This window comes from Rhodotorula graminis, assembly GCF_001329695.1.
Source record: "Rhodotorula graminis WP1 unplaced genomic scaffold RHOBAscaffold_13, whole genome shotgun sequence".
NCBI lineage: Eukaryota > Fungi > Basidiomycota > Microbotryomycetes > Sporidiobolales > Sporidiobolaceae > Rhodotorula > Rhodotorula graminis.
Genome location: NW_017264940.1, coordinates 199688 through 218617, shown reverse-complemented (window position 1 = coordinate 218617; position 18930 = coordinate 199688). Strand labels below are relative to the sequence as shown.

Genomic DNA, 18930 nt, shown 5'->3' with positions numbered 1-18930 from the left:
GCATTCAGGCGCAGCGCCGAATCCGAGAGCGAGCTCCTCCTCGTCGGCGAGATAGGCGGGGCGGTGAACTCGAAGCGGAAGGCGCCCGCACGTCGGCCAGCCCTCGAGCTTCTCGTGACGGCAACGCCCGCCTCGGTGGTCTGTAACGAGCTCGGACGTGTGCTCTCCTCTGGCTCGAGCTCGAGGACGAGCTGGGGAAGCCGCGGTGTCGGACAACCCGCAGGAGCGACGCACGCTCGAGCCTTGCCTGCAGCTGGAAGCGACGGTTTGAGAAGGCCGCCGAGCGAGAGCTGGTGCTGCGAACGTGCGCCCGAACCGGCAATTTGAGATCAAAGGCGCGCGGGCGACACGCCGACAGCGGCGTCACCGCCAGCTCGCTGTCCTCGCTCGTCTCGTCGCCGTCAAGAGCTTTCGCACCTCGCGGACGGCTCGAGGAGAACGGGGAAAGGGAAAGCGCGTTTCGATTCTTGAATGTCAAAGCGGGCGAGCACATGCGAGTAGAGAGGAGAGAGGGAGGGGGGCGTTACGAAAGGGAGGGGGGAGGAGGACGACGGTGACTGCACGGACCCCTTGAACGCGCACGACGGAGAGAGCTATTGGGTACAGATCGGGGGGCAGAATACGGGTAGAGTGACACGGTGAGGACAACAGACAGGGGAAGCAGGGGAGCAAGGGAGGAGTACTGAGAGGGACGCGACGAGGAAGGGAGGGAGGACGGCGAGGCGACAAGGCGCTCACTGCTGCCGCATCCAGTTGTCCTCCTCGACCTTGGGGAGCGACGAGAACGACATCGGCGGCGACTGGCCCGCCAGCGGCGCAGGCGAGATGCTCATCGGCTGGAACGCGGCGAGGACCGACGACGGCGACGCGAGCGGGCTCACGCCGTTGCCGCCGGCGAGCTGCAGGCCCGACGACCCGCTCGAGCTGCTGCCCGACGACGCCGCCTGCTTCTGCGACTTGGCCCACCGCAGCCCGCACGCGTTGCAGAGCGTCTTGGCGCCGTTCGGGCCCGAGCGCCATCTGCGACGAGCAGGAGGACGACGAGCGAGGTCAGTGTGGGCTCCTCAACATGCGAGAGGCGAGGAGAGGGAGAGAGGGAGAGAGGGAGGGGCAGAGAGGGAGGGGCAGAGAGGGAGGGAGGAAGGGAGGAAGGGAGAGAGGGAGGGAGAGGGAGACGCACTCGGGCGAGTCGGCCCTGCCGCAGTTCTGGCACATCCTGCCCGTGTTCGAGCTCGAGGCGCGCGAGCCCGAGTCGGACGACGCCTTGCGCGACCGCTCCGACTGCATGCTGCCGCGCTTGCGCCGGAGCGCCATGAGGTAGTCCTTCTCGTCGCGCAGCTTCTTGTTCATGTTTTGCACTGCGCGCGCGAGAGAGTCAGGACCGAGTTGAGGAAAGAGGGGCCCTGAACGAGAGAGAGAGAGAGAGAGAGAGAGAGAGAGAGAGAGAGGAGGACGCACGCTGGTGGAGCTCAAACTGCCAGCTCGTCGGCCGCCTCGTCTCGAGCTCGTCAAAGACGTTGTCGCTGACCGAGCTCGGGTGCGTGAGGCTCTTAAACGTGCTCTGGAACGCCGTACCGCCGGTCGAGCTGCCCTCGCGACTGCTGCCGCTCGAGTCGTTCGAGTCGGCCTCCGAGATGGCCGGCGAGCGACCGGTCGAGACCCAGACGGGCGCCGACGAGCCAAAGACGCTCTTGGCCTTGCGCTGCTCCGAGCCGAGCTCGTTGGTCTGGGCGCTGCAGGTGAGGGGACGACGGCGTCAGTAACCCGGTCGAGCTTCGACCGTCGAGGGAGGAAGGGAAAGAGGGGGACGCACATGATGCACACGTGCAGCGGGCCGTTCTCGACGCGCTCGGCGTTCGGGTCGCTCGGCTCGCCGTAGCGCGGGTAGAACTCTGCGCGGTGCGGGGGACAGGGTCAGTCGTCGGTCTAGAGGGCGAGGACGACGAGAAGAATGAGAGAGAAGAGGACGCACTCGTGACGACGTCGATCATGCCCCGGCGCCCTCGGACCTTGTACTGTACGGTGGCGGGAGCGCCGAGCTGCGCCTGCTGGAGCGCGACCTCGACGCTGCCGTGGTTCTCGGGGATGACGTACTCGAGGAGCGACGTGCCGACGAGGTCCTGCGGCTGGGTGCCGAGGAGGACCTGGGTGCCGTACGTCGCGGCGAGGACAGTGCCGCGCGGGTTGAGCTTGAGCCAGAACTCGGTGTCGCCGAGGCCGCCGCTCTGGCGCAGCTCATTCCAGTTCATCTGGAGGACGTCGCGCGGTCGAGCGACGGCGATGACGGCCTTGCGGCCCTTGCCCGGCTCGATGTGGAGCTTGCCGATCGACTCGATCCAGACGTAGCCCGAGTGCTTGCGGCGGATGCGGTACAGGAGGCGGACGTGCGGGTTGGACGCCGACGACGCGTCCTTGAGCTGGCGCATGACGGGCACGACGTCGGACGGGTGGCACAGCGACGACAGGGTGGCGCCGACGAGCTCGCTCGCCTCGTACTCGAGGACGCGGGCGACGGCCGGCGAGCAGTACAGGAGCGAACCCTTGAGGCTCAGGACGTGGATGAAGTCGTCGGCGTGCCCGAGGAGGAGCTTGTTGAACGCGCGCTTGTCGGGCTCGAGCTCGAGGGCGCCAGCGCCGCGACCCATGACGATGTTGAGGAGCTCGTCGTCCGTCTTGGTCGACGGCTCACCGCCAGCGCCGCCCATGGCCGCACCGGGCGTCGGCTTGACCGTCTGCGGCGCGACCGTGCCCGCCGACGAGACCGACCCTGCGACGGACCCGCCGCCGTTGCGAGGGCGCTGCTGCTGCTGGACCGACTGCTGCTGCGACGGCGAGACCGACGACTGCTGCTGCGGCTGGGGCTGCTGCTGTTGCGGAACGAGCGCGAGGTCCTGCATCTGGTCCTCGGGCTGGTCGTCGGGCATGGCCCACTCGTCGAGCGCCTCCATGACGCCGCCGAGCTCGATGCTCTGCATCGAGATGGTCTTGTTCGAGTCGGCCTCGGACGACGCAATGACGCTCGGATTGCGCAGGATCGTCGTGTTGTACGCGTTGCCGACGAGCGAGTAGTTGACGACGTACGAGCCGTCGCGCATGCGGTCGAGGATGGCGTTGGGCTGGTCGACGAGGTCGACCTGGAACCCGACAAAGTAGGCGATCTCCTCCGTATCCCAGCAGATCGGGATGCTGCGGGGGGTCGATAACGAGGTGTCAGTTACGGGCGAACAAGAGGGAAAGGCGAGAGAGCGCGAGGGACGCACATGGTGACGAGGTTGATGAAGGGGCGGCCGGACTTGGTGTAGTTGATCAAGCTCGACTGGCTCTCCTTGCCCACCTGGATGTGCTGCCGCATGTGCCACTGCGCGAGAGAGAGTCGACGAGTCAGGGGACCGACTCAGAGAGAACGAGGGAAGGATAGAGAGAGGGAGAGACGCACCGCCGCGTTGCCGTCCGTGTACTTGCGCGGCGCGCCCTGGATCGTGCCGCCGCCGGGCGTCTGCAGGAAGCGGCAGTTGCGCCCGATGATCTCCTCGTTCGTGTAGCCCGTCATCTTGACGAACGTGTCGCTGACAAAGACGAGCGGCTGGTCCCACCTGCGCGCGTCGACGACGGCGAACGCGCACGACGAGTCGACAGGGCCGATCTGCAACGAGGATGGGGGGACAAGGAGAGTCAGTCGAGGTGTTCGGCGAAAGAAAGAGGAGGTCAAGGCGGACGAGGACGGACCTGGATCTGAGGATTTGGTCGCGCCGCGACTCGAGCGAGGACGCCGAGCATGTCGAACCCGCTCGACGAGTACAGGCCCGCAAAGTTGTTGCTCGACCCTTGCGGCGGCGGAGCGGGCAGGCCGAGCGCGGCCGGGTTGAACGGGCTCCCCGGCCGGGCCGCCGGCGGGAGGTTCATGGCGAGCGACGGGAGCTTGTACGCCGTGTTGGACGACTGGTTGATGCTGATGACGGACGAACCGTACGGCGCGTACACGGGCGACTCGATCTCGGCGGCGGTCGGGAGCGGGAACTGGGCGCCGCCGCCGTTGCCGTTCAAGAGGCCGTTGCCGTTGGCGGTCGTCGGGGCGGCGACCTGGCGGGTCGCGGCGGTCGAGCCGTTGGTGAGCGCCGGGGCGGACGCGTACGGGACCGAGGAAGGTGGAGGAGCGGGCGCGTAGGGGACAGCCGAGGTGGACGCGACGGCGGACGTCTGGGCCGGGACCGAGACGCCCGACTGGCCGGCAGTCGTGGCGGGAGGGTACACCGACTGCGACGACTGGCCGTTCGCGTAGAACGGCGAGGGCTGCGACGGGAACTCGGCGCGAGGGGTCGAGCCGCCGCCAAAGTCGAAGTTGAACGGCATGGGCGACCCGCCCATCATGCTGTTGCTGCGGGCACGGCGGAACCGGGTCAGTGCTCGTGCCGCCTCGGGCGCACGTCCGAGAGAAGAGGTGGACGCACCCGCTAGGCGGATCCGTGATGCCAACGCCGAGGCCAAACGGGTCCGAAGGGCCGCCACTGGCGAAGCGGGGGACGATGAACTGGCGCGAGAACGAGCTCGGGTCGAACGCCGACGGGCTCAGCCGCGCGTGCTCCATCGGGTCGAAGGTGCTGTAGCCCGTGCGCCCGCCCTGCCCTGCGCCCGACGCCGACGACGACGAGGCCAAGCCGCCTGCCCCTCCTCCGCCGCCTGCCCCACCGCCGACTGCGCGCGACGACGACGACGAGCCCTGGCCGCCGAGGCTCGTCATGCCGAGCGTGGCGCCGAGCGTCTGCTGCATCTCCTCGCTGACGGTGCGGTGCAGCGGGGTGCGCTGGACGCCGTTCGAGGTGCCCGGGGCGGGCGAGTAGCCGCCGGCGCCGTTGGACGCGTCGTGGTCGTCTGCGCCCGTCTGGAAGGACCAGTAGGCGTCTGCGCCGTTGTGGTTCATGGCGCAAAGGTCGCTCGGGGGTCGAACAGGGGCTCAGAGGGCGGCGATCTTGGCGCGGCCGCAAGTGGAGGCGGGAGGAGGGAGGTTGGTCGAGTCGGCGCGCTGGCTGGATGGGGTGGTCGAGGGTGGGCGAGGCGAGGCGTGTGTGCTGCTTCGACGCCGCGCAGTCGAGCGTGCCGGCGACTGGGAGGGGATGCGAGGGGAAACGGGGGCGGACGCGGGAGCAGGCGGAAGCCGAGGATCGAGGGGTCGAGCTTCTTCACCACTGCACGCGGGCGGTTGCTGGCGGTGTCGCCTGGTCAAGGTCTGCACGAGGACACTCTTGAGTGCACTGGATGCTGGAGCTTGAGCGAGGACGAGCACGGCGACGCGAGGTTCACACGCGCTCGTGCCTCTCCCTCGTCGTTTGCGTTGCGGGCCAGCTTTCTCTCGCAGTTTGAGCGCTCAAATTCCGGCGCCGGCGGGCCCCCGGTCAAGCTCTCGAGAGGCACGGCGAGGCGGTGACGCAGTTTCACGGTCGACTCCGGGTCGAGGCTCGAGCGAAGCTGCCGCTTCTCGCAGGAGCTCGTCGCACGTTTGTCGAGATGATCTGCAGAGCCACGCGCTGCGCGACATTCATCCACTTGTCCCAGGTTCACCGGCTAAAGAGCAAGCGAGATGAATCGCACGCCGAACGCCGCCACCGCTTCGTCGTCGTCGTTCGACCTCGCCGCCTTGTGGTCAGCGACGGCGGCGCGAGTTCGTCGACGGACTTTGAAGGTGCAGCGCGCGAGTCGGGTACCAGCTCGGGACGAGCCGGCCGCACGAACGGAAGCAGGTCAAGGTTGGGCAACCGGGTGCGAAAGCGTCGGACGGGCGAGGCGCTGCCTGGCACGAGGAAGGGCTCGAGCGCGCAACTGCGATCAAGCTTCGCACCGCGGCGGCAACGGGAGCCCGTCGTCAGAGCGGCAGCACTTGCGTTTCCGAGCCCGCGAAGGACACGGGGAGCGAGGAGCGAGGCGCGAGAAGCTTCTCGTTCTGCGAACGAGAAGCTTTGACCGACGGCCCGAGCGCTCGAGCTCACCCTTTCCGGCGGCTCGGCGCGACACGCGACACGGCCGCGTCGACGATTGGGCAGCTTTCTGCGGAGAGCGACCAGCTGCACGAGGGAACGCAAGACACGCTTGCGCACGCAGACTTGGCGACACGAGGGGCGCTTCGACAGCTGCGTACATGCGCGGCGCAAGTCGCGGGCGGGACGAGCTTTTCGCGCGGTGAGCGGCGACAGCTCGAGTCGGGCGGGCAGCTGCTGTGCGCGGATCCTTTGCTGCCGACCAGCACGACCACGCGAGCAAGCAATCGCGTCTGCGCTGGCGCCGACACGAGGCGCGGGAGTCGGCGCTCGGCGGCGACCGCCGCGGCGGTCTGCTCCACGCTCGACACTCGTGCCCGCTCGAGCTACTGCTGGGACAGCTCTCTGCACTCGAGCGACGGCCGTCGAAGCGTGTGCGTGCTCGCCAGCTCGCCCCACGACGCGCGCGGTCGTCGAGCTGCAGGGTCAACCGTCGCCCGCCGCCTCGCTCGCGCTCTCCCGCCTCGCGCTCGGCGTGACAACGCTCGCGGCGTCGGTCTGCACCGTCGTCCGCAGGCGGCCTGAGCGGGAGAGGACGCCGCGGAGCGTCCGCGTCCGCGGACGGCGCCAATCGCTCACAGCTTCCCTCGCTTCCTCGCTTCTCGCTCGAGCTGCCTGCTGTGACGCCAAGCATGGACACCTACGCGAGCCTGTCGCTCGACTCGATCAACTTCTTCAGCACCGGTGCGCCGCCGTCTCGCTCCCTCTGTCCGCCCCGAGTCTCGCTCACCCTTTGCGCCGCGTGCAGCCAACACGCGCGTGTTCCCGACTTTGTGCAACCCGCACGGCATCACCGACGTCGACGCGTACTGTGCGACCAAGACGAGCGAGGTCTGCTGCGGGCTGTGCCCAAACCAGTCCGTGAGCGGTCCAGGCCAGGTGCGCCTCCTCGTCCTCCTCCTCCACGACCTCGTCCCTTGACTAACTCTCGAGCGAGCGCAATAGTTCGTCTGGGCCATCGTCAGCTACGCCATCGCCTCGTTCGTCTACACGCTCGCGCCAGGAGAGGTGTGGGGCGTCGGGGTCATGCAGATCGTCAACGCTCAAGCGTTCCTCGGCACCGGCTTGGTTCGCGTCGCCATGGGCGCCGTCGAGGGCGGCATGACGCTGTGGCACACGCAGTTCCTCTACCCGCAAGCCCTCGGCTGTACGTCCTCGTCGTCCTCTCCGTCCTCCTGCGGAACGTGTTCTTCGTCCTCGACATTGCCTGACGACCTGTCCCTCTCCCTCACCGACGCAGTCATCTACATCATGGCGCCCGCGATCCTCGCCCCGAACTGGAGCCGCCTCGGCCTGTCGCAGAAGGACATGGAGCGGCGCGTGCGCACCAAGGCCAACGTGTCGCACGTCGCCGCACGCCGCTCGGACGTGCGCGCCGTCGAGGCGGCGCTCTACAAGAAGCATCATGACCGCTGGAGCTTGCCCATCTTTGCGTTCTGGTCCGTCGAGCCCAGTCCTCGAGCGCTCCTCGGGCCGGTCACTGACCCTTCCTCTCGTCGCACAGGGTCCTGAACATGGTGCGCTCCCCTCCCGGCCTCTTGCACGTGCCTCATTGACGAGTCGTCTCTACAGTCTGCTTGGACGGGCCTGTACGCCTGGATCTCGCTCGGCGACATCGAGTTCTCGCAGTCGAACTGCGAGGGCGAGCCAGCACTCGACGTCCTTCTCTCGCCGACAGCTGTCAGTGCGTCGCCGTCGTCTCTCTGTCCCTCTCTTTGACTCGAACTGAAACGCCTTCTACCTGCAGCCATCATTCTCGGCACGCTGGCCTGGATCCTCGTCTTTTTCGACGGCTTCCTCGTCCTGCGCAAGGAGAAGCAGGGCGGCGCCGACTTGCACGCTCGCGCCTGTCTCCCTCCCGGTCCCGAGCCGTTGCTGATGGCCCCACCGCCGCGCAGCATCATCGACCGGTTCCTCAGCAAGGGCAAGGACCGCACGATGAAGGAGCATCGGCGGCTCGAGCGTCGCATCACGATCGGGACGACACTCGCTCTCTTTGTCCTCTGGGTGCGTCCCTCTCTCTTGTCCTTGCCTGCACCTTTGCCGACGATGCCGACTCTCTACCTTGCTCGCAGCTGTTCCTGAACTGCTGGCTCTGGATCGAGGCCGAGAAGAAGTTCGCCCTGAGCGGCGCCGACTGGTTCACGTTTGGGCAGGTCGAGCAGGTGAGCACCGTCTTTCTCTCGCTGGCCGTCTCTCCCTCGCGAGGACAGGACCTGATGTGCCCCTCTCGCCGCAGATCACGGCCCTCTTTCCCGACCTTCTCGCGCTCGCCGCGGGCGTGAGCAGCTACCTCGGCACGCGAGACGACCTGCGCCTGTCGCGCACCGAGGTCGACAAGTTCGTGCAGAGGGCGTCGAGGCAGGTCGGTCCGCACGGCGAGGTCGCCGGCGACGCCCAGGAACCCAAGCGCCGGTCGAGGCTGTGCGTCTCTCTCTCTCTCTTTTGCGGCCCGGTCCCTCGAATGCCTCCTTCCTGACTCTTCGCCTCAGTGAGCGTGTGCGCAGACGAGTCGGACGAGCTGTCGATGCTGGTCGCTCGACCGACGAGCGCGACGCCCACGACGAGCGCACGTCGTCCGACGATCCGCACGACCCGCTTCACGAGCCTCGCCTGCCCGGTGCCGCCCTCCTCGACAACGCCCATCGCCGCTCCCGCCGCCGCGATTCCGGCGTCGATGACGGCAACGGCGGGCCTGCTCATCGCTCGTCGGTCGACGAGACGCTCACGGCGCTCCCGCCCATGTCGTCGCGCCCCGCCGACCCGCCTGCACGCCGTCGCGGTCTCGCCCGCGTCCTCCACCCTCGCTCGTCGCACGCTCAGACGCCGAGAGCTGAGCGTCCACGAGATGACGACGAGCACGAGGCCGTTCGTCACGCGCCGCACGAGCTTCTGCCCGAGCAGCAGCTGCCGCGCGCGAGCTTCGTCTCTCTGCGCGCGGCGTACGACCTCCCTCGATCGTCGTCGCACCCACGCGAGCACGAGCCGCAGCACGGGCGAGCGACTGCGCATGACGAGCACGCGGTGCAGGACAGCCTCGCCAAGCGACACTCGTCGCGAGGGCGGCGGGCGACGAGGAGCCGCCGGACGCTCGCCGACGTCGACGAGGACGAGGACAGGCCGCTCAGGGAAGAGTCGGACGAGCGCGAGTGGTAGCCGGAGGTGGACCAGGGAGAGGAAGGGCGAGAAGGAGGACAAGCTCGAGCTGCGCGACCTTCTCAAACTCGGTGCAACGACGACGAGCTCTCTTTCCTGTGAGACAGAGGACTCTTTACACCGCGAGACGCTACAGAGAGAGAGACAGAGAGAAATAAGAGAGTCGGCGGTACGAGGGGAGAGACAGAGAGTGCGCGGGAAGGAAGTCGGAAGGGGACGAGGAGAGAGAAGGCCCGAGTGGACGAGGTGAAGGGAGGGGCACAGGGAAAAGACGACGAGGGCGCACGAGAACCTGCTCTATGCCTCGACCTCGCGTGCTGCGCCGACGAGACGGAGCGAGCGCCCGTGGCCCTGACCCGACACGCGCACGCTCCCCTCGCCCTCGAGCGCCTTGATGACCTCGGACAGCTCGGCGTTGTCGACCGGGACGCTCGACTGCTGCTGCAGGGCCTTGGACAGGTCGGCCCAGCGCCAGGGCTTGTCGCGCGAGCCGAGCAGGGCGACGACCTCGCGGCGCAGGTCGCTCAGGACCTTGCGCTGGTGCGTCGACTGGCCGCCGAGGAGCGACAGGTCGATCAGGCCGGTGAGCGGGTCGGTCTGCGCGAGAGGAGAGATGTCAGTCAGGCGACGGGGGCGTGAGAAGGAAGAGGAAGGAGAAGGAGGGACGCACCGCCGACTCCTTGAGGGCCTCGCGGATCAGGCGGTTGGCCTCGAGCACGTCGGCGACCTCGACGACCTCGGAGTAGCGCATGCGGGCGTGCGCCTCGGACAGGCGGATCATCGACTCGAGCTGGCGGGTCGTCGCCGTGATGCGGCGGTCGTTGCTCCTCGAGTCGGCACCGGCGTTGCGCATCTCGACGTACGCCTGGACGAGCGCGTTGCTCGCGTCGGGCGTGAGCTGCGGGTGGATGTGGTTGCGCGCCCACGAGATGTAGGCCGTCAAGTCCTCGATCTTCTGCTCGAGGGGCGACGGGGCAAGGGCGGTCAGTGACGGCTCGCTCGACGGGCGCGGGAGAGGCGAGTTGACGGAGGACGCACCATGATGTCGGTGCCGGCCGTCTGCGGCTTGTCCTCGAGGTAGAGCGAGACGAGGTGGCGAGCGAGCATGCGGTCGCTCTTGTCGTCAATCTTGTCGAGGACGAGGTACAGGAGGTCGAAGCGCGAGATGAGCGTCGGCGGGAGGTCGATGTTGCGCGTGATGGGCCAGTTGAGGTTGTACTTGCTGCCGACAGGGTTGGCGGCCGCGAGGATCGAGGTGCGCGCGTTGAGCGTCGTGATGATGCCCGCTTTGGCGATCGAGACCGTCTGCTGCTCCTGCGAGCGGCGAACGGCGCAGTGCGCGACGAGACGGTCAGTACGACGCCCGAATGTCGCGCCCCAGAAGATGCCGTGGATCGTAGCGACCTGCGCCCGCCAGGGAGGAGCGACAGGGCGCCTCGCGAGCGGATCTTGGGAGGCGGCGAGAGGGGGACGCACCATGACCTCGTGCAGCACGCTCCTCGTCGAGTCGGACATCTTGTCGAACTCGTCGATGCAGCACACGCCGCCGTCGGACAGGACGAGAGCGCCACTGCGCGCGAGGAAAAGGGAAGAGGGCGACGAAAAAGGTGGTCGGTCAGTCGGCTGCGCTCAGGCCCCTCGATGCTGACGAGGAGGAAGTAGGGGACGCACCTCTCGAGGACGAGCTGCTTCGAGTCCGGGTCGCGCGTGATGTAGGCCGTCAAGCCGACGGCGGACGAGCCCTTGCCCGACGTGTAGACGCCTCGCGGCGCAATCTTGTGCACGTACTGCGAGCGGGGAGCCGGGTCGTCAGTGCCTCGATCGAGCAGATAGAAAAGGGAGAGAGAGATAGAGAGAGAGAGGGGCGCACCTGGAGGATCTGACTCTTACTCGTTCCCGGATCGCCGACGAGGAGGACGTTGATGTCGCCGCGGTACCGAGGCCCGCCGGCGCCGCCGCCCTTGGTCAGGCTCTTGTTGGTGCCGCCAAAGAGCTGGAGCAGGATGCCCTTCTTGATGTCGTCCATCTCGAAGATGCTCGGCGCGAGCGAGCGCGACAGGTAGTCGTACACGTCGGGCCGGCGCGAGATCTCGACGAGGCGCTCCTTGAGCTTGGCGTGCGCCGACGCCTCGCGCTCGTCCTCGTTGAGCGCCTCGTCGTCGAGGGCGACGTCGTGCGCCGCGTCGCCGAGGAGCGTGCCAGGGCCTTGCGCGTCCTCCTCCATGCCGACGCCGACGACGCCGCGGCGGTCGTCGCCCGACCTCGTGCTGCCGTCGATGCCCATGCGCTTCTTGTCCGTCTTCTTGACGTGGAGCACGTCGATGTACGTCTTGAACAGGCTCTTGATGACGCGCTGGCGCGGGTTGAGGCGGACGGGCACGCTGCGGAAGATGCCCGTCACGGTGACGCGGTCGCCGGGCTTGACCGTGTCGACGAGCTCGTCGTACAGGCCGAGCGAGACCGTGTGCGGCGTCTGGCCGTCCGGGACCGAGTCTGCGCGAGACAGGGAGCGGGAAAAGAGAGGTCAGTCCCGGCTCGCGAGCGACGGCACCTGCGGCGACGACCGCGGGGAACGAGAGAAAGAGAGAGAGAGGGAGCGCACCGGGCGTCTCTTGCAGGCGGACGATCTGGCGGTCGGCAAACTCGCACCGGTTGTGGACGAGCATCATCGAGCCCTGGACGTTGCACACGTCGCGCGGGCAGCGGTCGGGCTCGCTGATCTTACCGCGGTCGATCTCGACCGTGACCGTGTGCGAGCACGCGTTGCAGCGGAAGAAGGCTGTGTCGGGGGCGAGAGAAGAGAGGGTGAGCGAGGGGGTCCCGGGAGAGGAGGAAGGAGGAAGAGCGACGACGCACCGAGCTTCATGTCGGGGATGATGGGCGTCGCGCGAATGACGAGGCCACGGATGCACACGATCTTGTCGATGTCTGCGTCATGGGAAGAGAGAGAGCGTGAGTCTCGAGCAGGATCGAGAGGGAGGACGGGGAGAGAAAGAAAGAGAGAGGGCGAGGACTGACCCTGCGGGTTGAGCTCGCGCATGTTGACCTTGTTCTCGCCGGCGTACGGCCGCACCTTGAACACGGCGCCGTGCATCTCCCTCGCGCGCTGCTCGTTCTCGGTGCGCATCGGCCCATCGCCGAGGTTGTCCTCGGCGCACGCCCACTCGAGCGCCGAGTCCTTGAGCTGCTGGTCGAGGATCGGGACGAGCTCTTGCGGGTACAGGAGAAAGTTCTTGTACAGCTGGCCGTACTCGCGGTCCTCGCGCGACAGGCGCGCGGCGCCGGCGCCCTCGCCGCCGACGTCGCGCTGCGTCTCGCGCCAGCGGAACGCGAGGAGGTCGACGACGTCGAGGTTGAGGTTGGTCTGGCCCGTGTCGCGCATGCGCGCGAGGTGGTGCTGGTACAGCTTCTTGTCCGGGTGCTCCTTGGTGTAGCTGAACTCGATGTCGGCGTCGTGGGGCACTTTTGCGAGCTGGGCGCGCAGGTGGGCGACCGTGTCGAGCTCGCCGTGGAGGTGCGCCTCGGCCATCTTGGCCTCGAGCTCGTCGCGCTTGTGCTGGGCCTGGGCGAGGCGCCACGGGTCGTACGACTGGCGGTCGCCGCACGTAAAGTCCTTGAGGAACCACTCGAACGCCTTCATCGAGGCGCCGATCGTGACCGTCGTGCCCCACAGGACCGTGACGAGGCCGTCGTCGTCCTCGTCGTCCTCGTCGTCGTCGTTCGGGTCGCGGTCGTCGGCCATGCCGCCGGCCGCAGACGACGACGGGCCCGGTCCTCCTCCTCCTCCTCCTCCTCCTCCTGCGCCGCCGCGCCCGCCGGCACCGTTGCGGCGCGAGGCCGCCGACGAAGGCGGGAAGCCGAGCTCGCTGCCGGCGTTCGAAGCGGCGGGCATGCCGCGGCGGGCAGACTTGGCGGCCGACGAGCGGTTGGACGGGGTCGGGGGAGCGGCCGAGTGGATGTCGCCGCGGTGGTTGCGGCGAGGCGTCGGCGAGCCAAAGTCGGACCTGTGGCACGGGCGAGCGCGGTGTCAGGTCGTTGCTCGGCCAGGACACTCGAGGAGAAAGGAGGGGCGGGCGGGACTCACCCAGGGAAGAAGAGCGGCGAGTCGTCACGGCCCGAACGAGCTGCGCCACTTGGGCCGGCGCCGGCACTGTTGAGTGCGGCATCGGACGAGAGGCCGGCGGGCTGGAAGAGCGGGTTGCGGTTGCTCGAGCCGGGTGCGCGCGACGACGACGAGCCGGGGAAGGCGAGAGGCGACGAGCTGCGGGCTGTCGACGAACGGGGGTGGGTCAGTGCCGTGGCTGCGGCGTGACGAGAGGTGGACTAGGGGACGCACGTGCAGTGCCCGACGAGCGCAGCTGGTGGACGGCCGGGTGCTGGCCGTGGTCGGAGGACGGGTGGGCACCGGCAGAGCTCGAGGGGAAGGCGAGGGGCGAGGTGGAGCGAGGCGCTTGGCCTGCCTGCTGGCCGTCGACGTCCATGGGGTCCATCGTGCACGGCGGGTGGTTGCAGCGAGTGAGTGGTGGTCGAGGGACGGGGCGGAGGGGCGAATGCGAGATCGAGGGGCAAGAGTCGTCGCGCTCGGTCGCGTCGGCGCGCGTCCTCCTCCCTCTCAAAGTGCCTAGCCAGCTGTCATTCTCGAGGCGCTGCAGATATCCGCGAGCATGGGACGGTGAGAAGCAAGCGTCGTTGCAGCCTCGCCAAGCTGCTACAGAGAGGGTGGAAACACGGCCCACCGAGCCCGACTCAGCCCTCGTCGTCCGCACCGACAGGGCCCGACGCTCGGTCCCGTCGTCCTCTCCTGCCCGCTTACCGTACCGTCCCGCCAAGCGTCGCGAGGGCCGCCCTGACGCCCGCCGACGTCCCGTCCAGCTCGAGGCAGTCGTTGAGCGCCGCGACGCACGCCTTAAGCTTGTGCTTCTCGGCATGGCGCTCGCAGCCGACCGTCTCGCTCGGCGGGTCGAAGCGGCCGAGCGGCGCGTCGTCGTCGTCGTCGTCGTCGTCGTCGTCGTCGTCGGAGAGCACAAGTACGGGGCAGACCGGAAGAAGAGGAGGGCGGACGCAGGCTGCTCGCGAGGGGCAAGGGTCAGTGCGCTCGCGCAAGAGGGGAACGAGGGGCACGCCGCAGCGGGCGCACTCTGGCGCTTGACACGGCGCTCGTCGGCGCTTTCCGCCAACTGCCGCTTGCGGTTCGGCTGACTGTCGCGCGCGGCGACCTCGTTCATGCGCAGCTCGGCGACGTGAGCCTCGACAGGACGGCTCTGCGACGTGATCATCTGGTACACCCACCGCTCGACGTCGCGCTTGCGACCCTCGCTCGACAGGCCACCGATGTGCGCCTCGAACAGGTCGGCGACGAGCTTTTGCGAGCGCAGGTGCGAGATGCCCTCGACGGCCACGAGGTGCGGCGAGGCGTGGAGGGCGCGCTCGTCGAGACCGTAGGCGCGCGACAGGTGCGACAGGGAGCGGTTGGCGACAAAGTTACTGCGCAGGATGTTGGGGCCCGAGAGGCAAGTCAGCGACGATGTGCGGCGAGGGTCGAGGGGCAGGGAGAGGAGGGAGAGGGCCGGGGCGCACCGTGAGTAAGCCGGGGGTCGTGCCCGGAAACCGCGCGTAAAGTTCCTCGCTGATGGCCGTGTTGAGAACGGCATCGCCGAGCCACTCGAGCGGGCGATTCGACAGGACCTCGTTGCGGTGCTTGCCGGCCAAGGGCTGGACCGCGGCGAGGTGCGCCTTGGTCGTGCGGGCGCGGTCGGCAATGGCGGTCGAGCCGATGGCGGGCAGTGGAGGGAGCGCGTCGAGGTCAAAGTCGAAGGCTGGCGATGCCCACCGCCATTCGCGAGGTGGAGGGGCGCATGTTTCACGTACTAAGCTCTCATGTTTGAACAATAAAATTAATATAAATCAGCAACTTAAATAGCCTCTAAGGTTTTAAGTTTTATAAGAAAAAAAAGAATATATAAGGCTTTTAAAGCTTTTAAGGTTTCACAGCGAGGTGGGAGTGGTCAACCAACCTTCATCTCCTCCTCCTCCGCTTCCCTCCTCCCACCTCCTTCAAGGACCCTGCTGGCCGCCTGGTCCGGCGAGCGAAGCCCATGCCTCTGTGCACTGCTCAGCACCCTCGCGCCCACTCGCAGGCAGCACGCACGAGCTTGCTCGACCCTTGCGTTCCAGCTCGCTCGAACGGGGAGGCGCTGCTCGGCCGAAGGGCTCGCTCCGGGGCGGGGGCGCATAGAGTGCAGGGCTAAGCCCCGCCCAATTTCGACGCCAGCTTGCAATGCCGCCGCTCCTGCGCGCGCGCGATGGTGCCCATCGGCTCGCTCCTCCCTCCTCCCTCCTTCTCCCTCCTCTTGCCGGCCTCGTCCGCCATCGCCCAAGCATTCCTTCCAGCCGCGCAGCCTCGCACACGGTCATGCGGCCTCGCACGGCCATCTCGCTGTGCTCGCTCGCCTGTGCGGCCCTCCTCGGCGGCCTCGGCGTAGACGCGCAGTCGGCGACCGGCGGCGCGACTTTCGACGACATCGACACCATGTGCGTCCTCCCGTCCCTTCTACAGAGGATCGAGCGTGACGACTGACTCGGTCTGGTGCGCGCGCAGCTTTGGGTTCGGCGGTGAGCCCTCGCTCAACCTCCCCCACCTCGAGCCGAGGACGAGCTGACCGTTCCGCCTCGTCCACGCCTCGCAGACAGCTACAGCTGGAACGGCTACTCGCCCTTAGTCGGCGTCAACAACATTCCCGGCTATGGCCTCGTGCGTCCCGCTCTCTACCCTTGCGCTCGCCGCACGTCGAGCTCACTCTCCCTCTCGTCCAGACGACAAGCGGCGGGTACAGTGCGTCCGACTCTCTCCCTGCGCCCCCTCGAGCACACACCTGACTCTCGCGCAGACTGGCTCCAGTTCCTGTCGCAGCTTGGCAGCAACCCGATCACGCTGTACGACCTGGCGGCGTCCGGCGCGACGACGAACAACTCGGTCATCTCGGCGCCCGCAACTGACTTTGTCAACCAAGTCGGGCTGTTCCAGGAGTGGTTCGGACCCGATGGGACGTACTCGACGAGCGGGCAGGTGCGGTTCGAGGCCAACTCGACCCTGTACAGTGCGTCGACCGCTCTCTCTTTGCCTCGTCCGAGCCCTTGCCCTCGCGCCGAGACTGACTTGGCATCCCCGAGCAGCCGTGTGGATCGGGATCAACGACGTCGGAGCGCCGTACAACGAGCAGACCGACTTTCCGCAGCAGCTGTCCGAGATCTTCTGTGCGTCCCTCGCGCCCTTCTCTCTCCCTCTCCCTTTCGTGCGACATCGACCCTGACCTCGCTCTCGGCCCACGATCAACAGCGAGCTACAGTGCAGCTATCGCGAGCCTCTACGCAGGAGGAGGTGCGTCCACCTCCTGTCGAGCCTCGAGCGTCTCGCACGAGCCTCCCCCGAGTTGACCCTCCTCGCCGCCTCGCCTCGCTCCCGCAGCGCGCAACTTTCTCATCCTCGGCGTCCCGCCGACGTGGCGCACGCCGCTGATCCAGGCGTACAACGACAGCCGCATCGACGTGTACCGGGATCGACTTGGGCAGTGCGTCCCCCCCTCTCTTCCCCTCATTTTCTGCCATCACTCCCCCCCTGTGTCGCCTCACTGACCCTCGTCCCTCCTCGTGTGCAGTTACAACACCCGTCTCGCCGCCCTCTTCGACACGTTGCCCTCGTCGCACCCCGAAGCGTCGTTCCGCCTGTACGACACGGTGCCGTTCTTCGACGCGATCCTCGACACGCCGCAGCAGTACGGGTTCGCCAACACGACGGCGGCGTGCGACGCGTACGCGGCGGTGACGGGCCCGCCCGAGATCAGCTTGCCGCTGTGCGGCGTGCCGCTCGAGGAGTACGTGTGGTGGAACTCGTACCAGTGCGTCGTCCCTCCTCTTCCTCCCTCGTCCATCCTGCCTCGCGCTCGTCACGCACGAACTGACCTCGAGCGTTTCTCTCGTGACCCGCCGCAGCCCAGCTTGGCCCGTGCACGAGCTCCTCGCGAGCGTCATCGGCGGCGTGGGTCCCTCTTCTCCCCTCGCCTGTCCTCTCCTCTCCTCCCCGCTCTCTCCCCTCTTCTGCTCTTCCCTCTGCCTTCCTTTTCCCTCTCCCTGCCCCTCCCCTCTCCCTCACATCCCGTCCCTCCCCCCTCGCCGGCGCGCACTGACCCCTTTCCCCCGCCCTCTGCCCTTCCCTCTCCTCCCTCTCCTCCCTCTCCTCCCTCTCCTCCCTCTCCTCCCGCCCACCCCGACCCACGCACAGATCCTCTCTAGCCCCAACTCGAGCCCAACCACGACGCTCACCTCGGCGGGCGGCCTCCCGACTGCGGCGTCGACCGCCTTGGGCAGCACCGGCACCAGCACCAGCATCAGTGCGCCGCCGACCTCGAGTGCGGCACCGTCGTCGTCGTCGGTGCAGCAGAGCGTCGCACCCTCGGCGTCGGCGTCGGGCGCAGGCGGGAGCGGCGGCGCGCCCGCGCTGCGCCTCAGCTCGGGCTCGAGCGCCGCGCTCGCGCTCGGCGCAGCGGTGGCGGTGGCGGCACTGCTCGGTGCGCTCGCGTGAGGAGATGCTGGCAGGGCGACAGGGGGAGCGAGCGAGCGAGCGGCGGCGCTAGATAGAGCCGGCGCTGCGCGAGGAGGGAGTGAGGGAGGGAGGCGGGCCGCACTGTCCTGCACCGACTCGACTCGGCGTGCGACCGCCTGCAAGCTCTAGACACATCTCTCTCGTGCGTGTCGTGTCGCGCGTCGGACTCGAGAGCTCGAGCGGGGTACTGAGAGCGTGAGGCAGGACTTGCGCGCGGGCCCACGGACCCTGCATGGACCTCTCTCGGGTTTTTTTCTCTCTCTCTCTCTCCCGCTCGGTCGGTCGAGGCCGGATGAGAGAGATCTATGGCAATTGCGACTTCTAGCTCCTCGTCTCCCCTCCTCGCCGCCTCCCTCGCTCCTCGCCCCTCGCCCCTCGCCCCTCTCCTCTCCTCGCCCCTCTCCCCTCTCCTCTCCTCGCCCTTCTCCCCCGCTCACCTCGTGCCCCTCACCTTCTCTCGCCCTCGCCCTCACCCTCGCCCCCGCCGCCGAACTCGTCATTCTCGTACCCAGCCCTCGTGAGCACCCGTGCGAGCCCGAGCTTGCACAGGTCGGCCCAGTCGGACTCGCTCGACGCGGCCCAGTACCCGAGGTACACGAGGCCGTTGAGCGAGATGGCGAATGAGGCGTCCTCGGGGTTGGGGTCGGGGTCGGCGGCCTGGTCGTCCTTGTCGTGCTCGTCTTGCTCGTCCTCGGCGGCGGCCTTCTCGCTCGCCGCCTTCGCCTTCTTGCCGCCGCCGCCCCTCGGCACCACCACGAGCCTCTCCCTCCTCGGCACGACATGCAAGTGCCTGCTCGTGAGGAACACATTGTGGCTCTTCCTGCGCCCGCCGTCCTCGCTCGGTACGCGCACGCGCGCGCGCACGGCCGGGTCCGGGTCCGCGACGAGGTGCGACGCGATGAGGGCGTCGCGGGACGCGAGGAGGGAGAGATAGGTGCGGTGAAGGGCGGAGGGGGTGAGGGTTGAGAGGTGGGTGGAGGCTGGAGAGGAGGCCTAGGAGGGCGGGGAGGAGGAGCGGGAGGTGGAGGGGGTCTAGGGGGGGGGCAGGATGATCACGGGGGGATCGCCCCGAGCTGCAGACGGAAGGCGACAAGAGGCGCGACTCGGAAAGCGACGAAGCGCCCGCGCACCGGGCGGGGGAACTGT

The 18930-nt window shown here is 68.0% G+C and overlaps 7 protein-coding genes across 7 annotated transcripts; 3 read left to right on the top strand and 4 right to left on the bottom strand.

The window, feature by feature from the left end:
• Positions 1–687: 687 nt before the first annotated feature.
• RHOBADRAFT_38883 (uncharacterized protein) lies at positions 688–3903 on the bottom strand (the record flags this gene model as incomplete). Its single annotated transcript, XM_018413574.1, has 8 exons — positions 688–1020; positions 1181–1358; positions 1459–1690; positions 1983–2801; positions 3060–3186; positions 3261–3358; positions 3437–3643; positions 3727–3903. The coding sequence occupies 8 exons, from the start codon at positions 3901–3903 to the stop codon at positions 735–737; spliced, it is 2124 nt and encodes a 707-aa protein (XP_018268832.1). The 3' UTR covers positions 688–734.
• Positions 3904–6571: 2668 nt separating this feature from the next.
• On the top strand, positions 6572–9283 carry RHOBADRAFT_66838 (uncharacterized protein). Its single transcript, XM_018419099.1, has 11 exons — positions 6572–6713; positions 6778–6908; positions 6975–7176; positions 7270–7468; positions 7534–7546; positions 7602–7713; positions 7777–7864; positions 7928–8036; positions 8105–8194; positions 8269–8453; positions 8522–9283. Exons 1-11 carry the CDS (start codon positions 6662–6664, stop codon positions 9183–9185), a joined length of 1845 nt encoding a protein of 614 aa, XP_018268831.1. The 5' UTR covers positions 6572–6661; the 3' UTR covers positions 9186–9283.
• RHOBADRAFT_29444 (uncharacterized protein) lies at positions 9278–10755 on the top strand (the record flags this gene model as incomplete). Its single annotated transcript, XM_018412873.1, has 3 exons — positions 9278–9525; positions 10441–10520; positions 10677–10755. A coding segment is annotated over one exon (158 nt), but the record flags the coding sequence as incomplete, so codon positions are not given.
• On the bottom strand, positions 9278–12888 carry RHOBADRAFT_29443 (uncharacterized protein). The gene is made up of 11 exons (XM_018412872.1): positions 12764–12888; positions 12487–12619; positions 12204–12417; positions 12042–12113; positions 11788–11964; positions 11056–11678; positions 10857–10972; positions 10662–10755; positions 10224–10499; positions 9856–10140; positions 9278–9782 (listed from the first exon to the last, which is right to left on the bottom strand). The coding sequence occupies exons 1-11, from the start codon at positions 12823–12825 to the stop codon at positions 9483–9485; spliced, it is 2352 nt and encodes a 783-aa protein (XP_018268829.1). The 5' UTR covers positions 12826–12888; the 3' UTR covers positions 9278–9482.
• Positions 12889–13853: 965 nt separating this feature from the next.
• RHOBADRAFT_55466 (uncharacterized protein) lies at positions 13854–15418 on the bottom strand (the record flags this gene model as incomplete). The annotated part of the gene is made up of 4 exons (XM_018417867.1): positions 13854–14251; positions 14323–14669; positions 14794–15001; positions 15334–15418. 4 exons carry the CDS (start codon positions 15416–15418, stop codon positions 13995–13997), a joined length of 897 nt encoding a protein of 298 aa, XP_018268828.1. The 3' UTR covers positions 13854–13994.
• A 44-nt stretch (positions 15419–15462) lies between these two features.
• Positions 15463–17935, top strand: RHOBADRAFT_55465 (carbohydrate esterase family 16 protein; the record flags this gene model as incomplete). The annotated part of the gene is made up of 12 exons (XM_018417866.1): positions 15463–15490; positions 15584–15716; positions 15784–15797; positions 15872–15936; positions 15999–16017; positions 16073–16282; positions 16359–16439; positions 16522–16563; positions 16651–16753; positions 16841–17080; positions 17175–17220; positions 17464–17935. 12 exons carry the CDS (start codon positions 15463–15465, stop codon positions 17761–17763), a joined length of 1281 nt encoding a protein of 426 aa, XP_018268827.1. The 3' UTR covers positions 17764–17935.
• Positions 17936–18231: 296 nt separating this feature from the next.
• On the bottom strand, positions 18232–18777 carry RHOBADRAFT_55464 (uncharacterized protein; the record flags this gene model as incomplete). Its single annotated transcript, XM_018417865.1, has 1 exon — positions 18232–18777. A coding segment is annotated over one exon (546 nt), but the record flags the coding sequence as incomplete, so codon positions are not given.
• Positions 18778–18930: the final 153 nt, after the last annotated feature.